Genomic DNA, 10,348 nt, shown 5'->3' with positions numbered 1-10,348 from the left:
ACGTCACAAGCTGGACTTTTGAACTTTAAAAAATGATCATGTAGAAAGAATCGAGAGTGCAGTCGTCAACTGGGACTTGCGGATCCTCTTAAGTCCCCCAAAGGTCAACTCGGTGGTTTAGTTATCGGTGAGAGCTCCCAACAGGATTTGTAGCGGTGTGTTCCGCCCTCACGGGTGTCTTGACCTTTTGAGTCACTCGCCTCAGGCCGCCTTGAAGCACTTTTTAGGGCAACGTGGTGGAATTCTGAAATACAACTGTGTCGAAGGATTTCTTCCATTGAGAATTGGGACAGCAGAGAAGTGAAAAGTGTTCGTAAAGGACAACGGAAGGACATTTTCAAAACTATTTGTCCTCAATGCAACCTCATGAAATGTAGCATGAACCTAAATCTGGTTTCATGGCTTACATCACAAAAGTCTCAAGCGTTTCTTGTCAACTGGTAATGGTTAAGTCATGTGTGTTGGCTCTAGTGAAGATTCCTCAAGGCATTTGGATTTTATGGGACTGGGGAGACACTCGTCGACTCCAAGGAGATTTGCAAGTTTGTGACCCAACCTGAGGTAAGTGAAAGGCGGATGGACCGTTTTAGGGGGTGTGAATATTTATGCAAAAACATTTCCAATTCAATCAGACAATTCCATCCACAAGTGGTGCTTGATTGAGTTTCTTTTATGCAGGATGTGGGCGTGTCTTTTGTGCAAATTGCCAAAGACGCGCTTTCGTGTGACTTGAATTGAGCTTTCTCGGCTACCGTACACTTCCGCTTCAGTAAGCAGCTAGCTCTTCAGGTTGTTACTTTTTGGGCTTTCGAGTGAGTCATGTCCACTTTTTCCAAGCTCTTATACTTGCTGTATGTATGTAAATGCATACATGTAAACAATGACATGAAAGGAGAATCATTGTTAGTCGTTACGTCCGTGGAAACTCGCTAGCTCTCGTGAAACAAGAGGGGGAGCGTTAGCTAGCACGCCCACAAGCAGCACTCACTCGGCTGTCAATCAATGGATTATCAAGGAAAGCGTTTGATTTGAACGTTGGTTTTTCTGTTTTGCCACGTCCAACCTTGAAGACTGGAGGCTCCACGTCGGCTGCTGGTCGTCTATCTGCATATCTCGAAAGGTACCTCCCCATTTTCCATGTAGCATTATGCCTCTGGTAACTAGCAAGGTGGACCTTGTCCTGTTGATTATTTGGGCCACAGTAAAAAGTAACAAAATAATTGTTCTACAATCGTTAAAGTTATATGTCAATGTAAGAAGTATCGTTTTGAAAAATGTACGTGCATTTTAACTTAAAAAGTATATTTTTGATCATAGTTGGCACTCATGAAAAGTGAAAGCGTACCACTTTGTTCAAATAATATGACTTGAATTAAAAATATATATAAATCTAAAAAACAAAATGTGTAAAAGGTATGTTAGTTGATAGTGTTATGTGCTTGAGGAGCTGATGTGCGATGTCATATTGTCATGGCACACCAGGGAGAAGGTGAGCACATGCAAGCAGCTGACATCTCTCACAAAACCTAAGTGCCAGGTACTGCACAATATCATCACCACACTCGTCTGGATGTGTTTTTTGATGACATTGATGCAAACCAAGTTAGTCAGAAACATATATTTAACTAACTTGGTTTGCGTCAGTGTCATGGAAAAACTTGTCCAAAAGTATGTGGTTGTGGTGGTGGTGGTACTGTGCAGTACCTAGCACTTAGGTTTTGTCCCAGTGAGAGATGTTTGCACTGTTTGCATGTGCTCACCTACCCCCTAGTGCCTGCCACGAGAAGTAAGTGACATCATACCTGAGCTCATCAACCCCTTAATCTGTTTCCATGCAGGCAGGGCCTTTTCAAACTTCTTTTCTATTCAATAAATTGTTCAAGTGGAATGCGAGTCTTTGTGATTTCTGAGCAAATTTGCTCATTTGAAGTATTTTGTGCAAGTTTTCAGCCTTGAGGTGAGTGTCACTGCAACAGACCCAAGTCTTTGCTGCTTCTCTCTGTCTCCACATGAGTCAAAGTGATGCAATTGTACAGTTGCAGTCACTTTGAGTCATGTGGAGACCGAGAGAAGCAGTCAAAGACTTGGCTCTGTTCAGTAGCTGAAGGCAAACACTCAACTCCAAGCTGAAAAGAGCCTTCCAAAACCTAAGTGCCACTTTGCCCGCCTCCTAACTCTGCCCAAATTTGCATAGCCACGCCCACATTCTGACAGCCAATCAGAACGCAGCATTTGCACATCTGACCAATCAGATTGCTTCATTTTTAGGAAACCACGCCCTTTTCAAATCCAACCAATCACAGTGCCACTTTGCCCAGCCAATCACGGCTAGGCTCCAAATTTGCATAGCCACGCCCACTTTCTGACAGCCAATCAGAATGCAGCATTTGCACATCTGACCAATCAGATTGCTCCTCTTTTAGGAAACCACGCCCTTTTCAAATCCAACCAATCACAGTGCCACTTTGCCCGCCTCCTAACTCTGCCCAGCCAATCACGGCTAGGCTCCAAATTTGCATAGCCACGCCCACTTTCTGACAGCCAATCAAATGCAGCATTTGCACATCTGACCAATCAGATTGCTTCATTTTTAGGAAACCACGCCCTTTTCAAATCCAACCAATCACAGTGCCACTTTGCCCGCCTCCTAACTCTGCCCAGCCAATCACGGCTCGGCTCCAAATTTGCATAGCCACGCCCACTTTCTGACAGCCAATCAGAATGCAGCATTTGCACATCTGACCAATCCGATTGCTCCTTTTTTAGGAAACCACGCCCTTTTCAAATCCAACCAATCACAGTGCCACTTTGCCCGCCTCCTAACTCTGCCCAGCCAATCACGGCTTGGCTCCAAATTTGCATAGCCACGCCCCCTTTCTGACAGCCAATCAGAACGCAGCATTTGCTCATCTGACCAATCAGATTGCTTCATTTTTAGGAAACCACGCCCTTTTCAAATCCAACCAATCACAGTGCCACTTTGCCCGCCTCCTAACTCTGCCCAGCCAATCACGGCTCGGCTCCAAATTTGCATAGCCACGCCCACTTTCTGACAGCCAATCAGAACGCAGCATTTGCACATCTGACCAATCAGATTGCTTCATTTTTAGGAAACCACGCCCACTTCTAATCCAACCAATCACAGAGCCCCTCATTTGCATATCCACGCCCACTTTTCAACCAACCACAGCCTTTTATTCTCCTAGCTCCACCCAGTTTACGAGCTTTCAGCCAATCATGAAGCAGTATTCCAGTCACGCTCCGCCCTCTTTTCAAAAATTGCACCAGAAAAAAAAAAAAAATCCTGAAATTTTTTGGGTTGGGGGAAAGATTTTTAGTTTTGTTTTAAAGTTTAAGATTTGATGTTTGAAAATGAAGAGTTGAAAGTATGTTATTTGTAATAAAGTTTTATTTCTTTTGCAGAGAAAACAATCACAACAAAGTAACAAGTTGATGGGAATCTGCTCATTGCCGAGCGGTGGAGCGGTCAGCGGTCGGCCAGAGGGATGAGTGTTACTTCATGCCTGGACCCGAGACAAAAAGAGATAGGTAAGTAAAAAGCTAAGTCAACGTTTTGTGCAGAAAAGGTTTTGACATGAAACATACCAGTGCACAAGTAGAGTTCATGACACCGAGCTTTGCAAGCCGCATGACCAGGAAGCCGATTTTGTTCCTTGCTGCATGACCCAGGAAGCTGATTTTGTTCCTTGATGCCTGTCAGAAAATGGGAGAAAAAAAATTATTGGAATGAAGATAAGATTGTGCAATGAGGAGCATTTAAAGTGCCTCACTTTTCAGGTTGCTGAGGCAGTAACAAGGAAATTGAAGTGCTGCAGCTTTGTTCTGGTCCTCAGCTGCCGCTGCTAGCAGGTACTGGATGGTGCTCCACACTGGACACAAAAACGGATTCAAATTTTGAAACATGTTGGCTAAAACGTTATTTACTTTCCTTCTCTTACCAGCAGCAGGCTCTTTAGGCAGCACGGATCCAGGTGAACGAGCTCAGAGTAGTTGTGGCTGAAGCCAAACTGTGGCAGGCTTTGCACTTTGTAGACCAGGATTTGTCACCTCTGCCTGGAAAGAAAAAGGAACATTGACAACAATTCCATTTTACTGGTTTTATTTTTAAACTGTAGACTGGAAGCAGCCGGTCGCTGGTGCACAGGCAGAGTTCCTAAAATGTTAAAACGCTCCAGGGTGGACACCTGCACACAACACAAACAAGGGACCCATCAAGCTGCTATTTAGTACATTTTATTTGTGCGTCAACTCTGAAATTGGAGGCAGTCTTAAAGAACCTCTGCATGGTTTTGAGGGCTTTTACCTTTGGCCAGCAGGTGGCAGATTTTCCAACTGCATCCTTACTGGAAAGTGCTCTGCAGGAAGAGGGAGGGATAAAAAAAAAAGCACCTAAGTGCTTTTAAACAATGCCAAGGTTTGTCATAAGTTGTCACCTGTCAGCCGGTCAGACAGGAGGTTGATTCCACAGGTTAAAACCCTGTAGATCCACACCAGTAGATCCATGCTGCGGAAACTAGGTCCTTTGGCACCACCTGGTGGACAAAAGAAAGAAGAACAAGCTGAAATGTTTGACATGTGTCAAACATTTGGACGCGTGCATGTTTCACCAGTGAGGAATGGACGGCAGCGCCGGACGTCTCCAACCACAGCTCGCTGGTCTGAAAGACACGGTAACGTTACGACCATTCTGCTTTTACATTTTCAGCCTAACAAGCAAATTGAGCAAGAGTAGACCTGCAAGTGTCTCTGAAGCCATGCGAGGACTGCAAGGTGGCCATTTTGGACCCTGCAGACAAAGGAACAAATGTTTGCTTTAATCAATTTGACAAGATGCCTTGCTAATAAAAATAGTTTTGCCATTTCGCAGTCAATCTGCTTCCTCTGTTCCAGATGCAGGCCTGTGGACAGAAATGAGAAGACAAAAGCAGTCGATTGAAAGAGTTGACTTTAAAACTCACAGAAAGTCAGTCGGCCATGACGGGCTCGTTTTGAGGGTTTGCACCTGCAGACAAAGTAGAAAATTAACACGAATGCATCGAAATACCGGTTTCAGTAATTCTCTGGTGGATTCATGCAAACGCTGCTACGTCTACTTACCTTCGGCCAAACGACGCTGTCGTCCAGACGTTGCTAAATGTTTGTGCAAAAATGGTGTTAGTCATCTTTCCACACGGTGCGTGCTTGAGTTTTCTAAATGTACATGTACTTACCCACCGTTAAAAGCTTGAGTTATATCGTTGCACCAAAATGCACGCCAAAGAAATGCCTTTTGGTGGTCGTTGAAGACGCTAACTGCTAACGCTAGCTTCTGCAAACTTTTTAGCTTGCAAGATGGAAACACTCCCAAAGTGCAACTTGACGCTGAAAGAGAGAAAAAGCAGTTAGTTTCAAGAGCAAGTCTCGAACCCGAGGTCTGCTGGACACCGACCCAAGTCGTGAACCATTCAGCCATTTTGGTGTTGAAATTTTCCGAGTTTTCTTATGTATTCATAGGATATGTCTCACGAAATAGATAGCACTAAATTACTGCTACAATGCAAAGATCTCCGTGGTGTAGTGGTTAAAGCTTCTACCTTATGTTCGGGAGAACCGAGTTCGAGTCTTGCACTAATCCAACTTTAGCTCAAGGACTGCTTCGTGTGGGGCTCGAACCATGGTCTCCCGAACACCGGCTAAAGTTATAAACCATTATGCCATTTGGCCGGCGAGACTCTGCCTTTTTTTTTTTGGTAGTGTACTGTAAAATTCCAACTTGCTCAAAACTAGATAATTTTATCACATTACCTCACCTTAGAACAATACTTCATAGTGTAGTCAGTAAGAGTTTTGCCTTATGTTCAGGAGAACCGAGTTCGAGTCTTACATTCATCCAACTTTAGCTTAAAGAATGCTTCGTGTGGGGCTCGAACCCTAGTCTCCCGATCACCGGGTAAAGTTATAAACCATTCTGCCATTTTGCCGGGGAAATTCGGCATCTTTTTCTTAGGTAGTGCATTGTACATAGAGGACGTCTGGTCACGAAAAGGAAAAATTGACGTTCATTTTACGCTGGGCTACATACAAGTGAATGGGGGCACTGCCATCTTGCGGTAGCTTGCCGTCATTACATGTACCGCTTCACAAACGAGAGTCAAAAAGCCTGTATGTTTCATATCGTACGTATTTATTTAATTCTGCCCATGTGATGGTATTTTAAACTGAACAAATGTACAGTAAACTACTCATGTTCAAGTTCTAATAACCATATTGTAACTGAAGTGGAATTATATTTTCATTAAAGAAGGAGCAATGATGAAATGGAAATGGACATGTTCATTTGACGCTGGGTTACATACAAGTGAATGGGGGCACTGCCGTCTTGTGGTAGTTTGGCGTCATTACATGCCCCGGTGACCAGAGCGCGTTTGCCTTCAAATGAAATCTCCATTACAAAACTGCTCCGAATAATATCAACTGCAAACGAAAACACACTTCACTCGTTCGACCTAGCAGTATCGACGTGAGGGACTCGTTAACTTGTCACGATCGCATGACACCCGAAAGCCATAATTCCTCATTTAAACAGAGAATGTGTGCGGACGACTGGTCGAAAAGGAAAAATGGACATGTTCATTTTACGCTGGGTTACATACATGTGAATGGGGGCACTGCCGTCTTGTGGTAGCTTGGCGTCATTACATGAACCGCTTCATAAAGTATCGAGTCAAAAGCCTGGGAAAAAGAGAACGTCTGTTCACCCTAATTTAACACACACTTATGTGTCTGCACTCCATCGACTTTTTTGCCTCTTTATTTTAATAACTGAACATATTTAACATTTTATGAGCTGATCATGTTCAAGCCATCTCTTGTTCAAGTGCTTGTCTGTAAATGAGCTTTAATTAAAATGGTTCCTTTAATCCCACGCAAATTCATAATCAACATTTTTCATGCTCTCTCTGTAAACAGCATCGAAGTTTTCCACTTCCACTGCTGTCAGTTGGTTTTTCCAATCTCCAGCTATTCCTGCAACAAAAAATAAATACAATAAAAGTCATCCAATTCTTGATTGATGTAAAGAAGGATTTAACAACACACCTTTCCTGAGAAATTGTGACTTTGTGGTGTCCATGATTTCATTGGGAACTGCAGAGTAGTTGGACATGTTATTCTTTTTCATGTTCTTGAACACACATCGCTCTGCTATCTTTTCAATCACATCATCGTCCAAGGTTTTCTCCAGGAACAGAGCGAGTCTGGCCACAGAGTCTTTAAGATCCTTCAATTGAACAAAAGTCAAATCACATCACATCTGGAAGTGTCACTTAACAATGGCTGTGAATTGTAGTTTTGTTTTTTACCTTTATCATTTCTTCATAGCAGATGTAAAATATTCGCTCTTTATATTCAAGCCAGCTCTTTACGTGATCGAACCATGAGCCAAATATAACTGGAAAACAGATCATGCAATTGAATTCATAACAAAAACACGATTCTATGATTATGCACGTTGCAGATGAATCACCTTCCCCTTTGAGGAACTTTTGGAGAAACTCGCTCTGTGGTCCAGGGTCAACCAGGAAGGAGGCCATGGAACAATAATGGAAGGATGATGTGAATACATCTTTGGGGTTCCTCATGACATAAATGACCTAGAGTGAGGATATCGACCAATTTTTAATGTCATTAAAAAAAAAAAAGAAAGCACACTGGTAAACAAGAGTGACTTACCTTGGGCTTAACTTGAAAGAAGGATGGTGGCATCATATGGGGAAGGAAATGGGTGGTGAACATGCGTGGTGATGGCCTGTCATCAAGATTGAGGCTGCAAGTGCGAGCCTCCTCCAGCCAGGGTACACGATCCCAGTTGTGCAGGGTCTCCACTGAAGCAGGATCTCCACCGCTCATGATCAGGGGGATGATTTCTTGCATCCAAGTTGTACCTTAAGGACATTTGGGGAAATTCTTTGTATGTCCAAGAGACTGCGTGCATTTATTGACTCGTCTGTGGTTACCTGGTCATAATATAAATCAAAAGATTCAAAGTCTAACTGAGCACGCCTTTTTTGCCGCATGACGACATCTTACGCTACCTGTGCAAACTAGTTGGGTGGGCGTCGTTCGTAATTTCGAAATACCTGTGTCGTAAATAAAGGTGTGCTGCAAGTCTGCCCTCTGCTGGACATACGAAGCAACGCAGCTTTAAGGTGCGCCACTTTTTACGTGACCTTCCCCGCGTGTTTTCGAGTTCACTCACATTATTGTGCGTTTACTTTGAAAGATTTCTTGTCAATTTCGAGAGCTCATGCAAAACAGTCCCAACTGACCTGACTTGGGGTACGTCACAATGACAACGTCATCTGGACGGAACGTGAATGTCTCGAACCGCTTTAAACTCTGCGGAGGGTGTATAAGAGTGGGGAGCAATACCCCTTTGTACACCATGTACAGGTCTGCCTCGGTCATTGTGGAAAAGTGCGCAAATTGCAAGAAGAAGAAAATCTCAGCAGCTGCCGTTTTGACTTCTCTTGCAGACGCACGTCAAGGGGAGGCAACATTGCCTTAGCCACGCCTACCGCCTAAAACTCAATCAATAAAAGAATTATTTTGTTTACTCTAGCTGGTCAACACAGGTTGGCTCAGCTTATATGCTCTCAAAACGTCTTCCCATAGTTTTGCTGTTGTGAACCAGTGAGCTAAAAATAAATCGATGGAAATCAAATACGCGAGTTGTGTAATGTGTTGTTTTCTGCTTATCAGCCAGTAGGTGGCAGACATGACCAGGACCGGAAATGTTCATGCAGCAGTATGCCAAAGGGCATGGTTCAAGTCAAACTCTGATAATTCTTGAAAAACATTTTATTCACAGAGATGATTAACTTGACTTTGAAGTCCAAAGAGAACACATTTATTATAGTGCATTTTGTTTTTCAGAATAAGCAATCCAGTTTTCCTTGGTGGTGGTCATGGTGGGTCTGGTGAGAAGCACAACACCAGGTTTGAGATGCACGGTGCACACATACCGATAAATGGAGCCAAATTAAACATTGCCTCCATTAATGTCAGCTAGGCTACAATTCTTTATTCTAAGTGATCTTGGTACGTGTGGACCCCAACTCTATATGGATGATTTTTGCAGCGTCAGCATTCAGTCTGTATAGCCTTGGCCATCCAATCAGATCTGGCCACCAGCAGCCTCAGCCTGTCACCTGATGATTGCATCAACTCCTTGCCACTGATGAAAGAAAGAGAGAAAAAAAAAAAAAAGGTTATTCAAGAGGATTTTTTATCATTTTGTGTGGATTTGCTCTGTTTACTTTAGACAATGGGAGCCAAGCAGACTGATTCCATTAACAGCAAGGATCCTGTCTCCTGCTTGGAGCTTCTCACAGCGGGCTGCAGGGGTGTCCGGGACCACTGCCCTAATGAAGATGCCTTTCACCTTCAATGACATATCCTGAAACATGAGGTCAAATGATCAACAACATGCCAAGCCAATATGTGCCAATTGAACTAACCCTTGTGTCAACTAGAGCAAGCCCAAGACCGCTTTGGTCACGCTCGAGCTCCAAACTGAAGATCTCATCATTGTTGTCGTCAAAATGGTTGCTCATCTCTTCGGCCTCCTCCTCCTCTTCCTCTATGAGTTCGAAAATCCTTTTCATACTGGTGTAATCTTGACTCAAATGGTCGTCTTTCAGCGCCGATAGGCATTCCAACATTAAGCCACCTGAGGAGAAACGAATGGAAGCTTCTTCTTCAGCAATACTGACAAGAAGCTTGAAGTGATCAAATACCTTGGTCGTATGCACCGCCATCTGAGGACCAGGAATGTGTGTCTTGGGCTTCTTTAACCAAATGAACAGGATCTACGAGGGGGGTGTTGGGTGGGGTGAGAAGACAGGAGGGGTCCAGTGCTGACCTCCTTATCTCGGTGCTTGTCTGCAGCTGGAGATTCCCAAGCTTCTGGGACAAAAGTTGGGCACCGCAGGAGCTCAACTCATCCACATCCTGGATGGAGGAATGGGGGCACGATCGATATAATGCTCTACAATTTGTTGGCATCGATGCTAAACGTAAACATCGATCTATATCGCCCGTTTTTGACCTCGGACATTAGACGCGACTTTATTTTGAAATCCAGTTCATTGTTGCTTACTTCCTCTTTCCGGGAGCAGAGCGCGGCGTGTTGTGTTGTGAGCAGGCACGTGAAAGGGGAGCCGACAACTACGCGGCTCCTGGGCTGGTGCTATGGCTAGTGTCCAAGAAGACGAGGAAATTCGCTCCCCTTTGGGCTTCAAGTCATTCGTTTGGAAGCACTTTGTAATTTCCTAAATAAAGAGTTTGC

General features: G+C 43.9%; 2 protein-coding genes and 1 long non-coding RNA gene across 3 annotated transcripts; 1 reads left to right on the top strand and 2 right to left on the bottom strand.

Annotated features, from left to right (window-relative positions):
* Positions 1–3,495: 3,495 nt before the first annotated feature.
* LOC119138758 lies at positions 3,496–4,408 on the top strand. Its single transcript, XR_005101212.1, has 3 exons — positions 3,496–3,870; positions 3,963–3,992; positions 4,137–4,408. It is a non-coding gene; the product is annotated as an uncharacterized LOC119138758 (long non-coding RNA).
* A 2,387-nt stretch (positions 4,409–6,795) lies between these two features.
* On the bottom strand, positions 6,796–8,571 carry LOC119138689 (sulfotransferase 2B1-like). The gene is made up of 6 exons (XM_037278998.1): positions 8,328–8,571; positions 7,732–7,943; positions 7,526–7,652; positions 7,362–7,450; positions 7,099–7,279; positions 6,796–7,026 (listed from the first exon to the last, which is right to left on the bottom strand). Exons 1-6 carry the CDS (start codon positions 8,464–8,466, stop codon positions 6,917–6,919), a joined length of 858 nt encoding a protein of 285 aa, XP_037134893.1. The 5' UTR covers positions 8,467–8,571; the 3' UTR covers positions 6,796–6,916.
* A 273-nt stretch (positions 8,572–8,844) lies between these two features.
* LOC119138723 (ras-associating and dilute domain-containing protein) lies at positions 8,845–10,029 on the bottom strand. The gene is made up of 4 exons (XM_037279046.1): positions 9,798–10,029; positions 9,519–9,730; positions 9,318–9,457; positions 8,845–9,235 (listed from the first exon to the last, which is right to left on the bottom strand). Exons 2-4 carry the CDS (start codon positions 9,720–9,722, stop codon positions 9,142–9,144), a joined length of 438 nt encoding a protein of 145 aa, XP_037134941.1. The 5' UTR covers positions 9,723–9,730; positions 9,798–10,029; the 3' UTR covers positions 8,845–9,141.
* Between the last annotated feature and the right edge of the window lie 319 nt (positions 10,030–10,348).

Source organism: Syngnathus acus, chromosome 19 (assembly GCF_901709675.1).
Source record: "Syngnathus acus chromosome 19, fSynAcu1.2, whole genome shotgun sequence".
NCBI classification, from domain to species: domain Eukaryota; kingdom Metazoa; phylum Chordata; class Actinopteri; order Syngnathiformes; family Syngnathidae; genus Syngnathus; species Syngnathus acus.
This window is presented reverse-complemented; position numbering and strand designations above follow the sequence as displayed.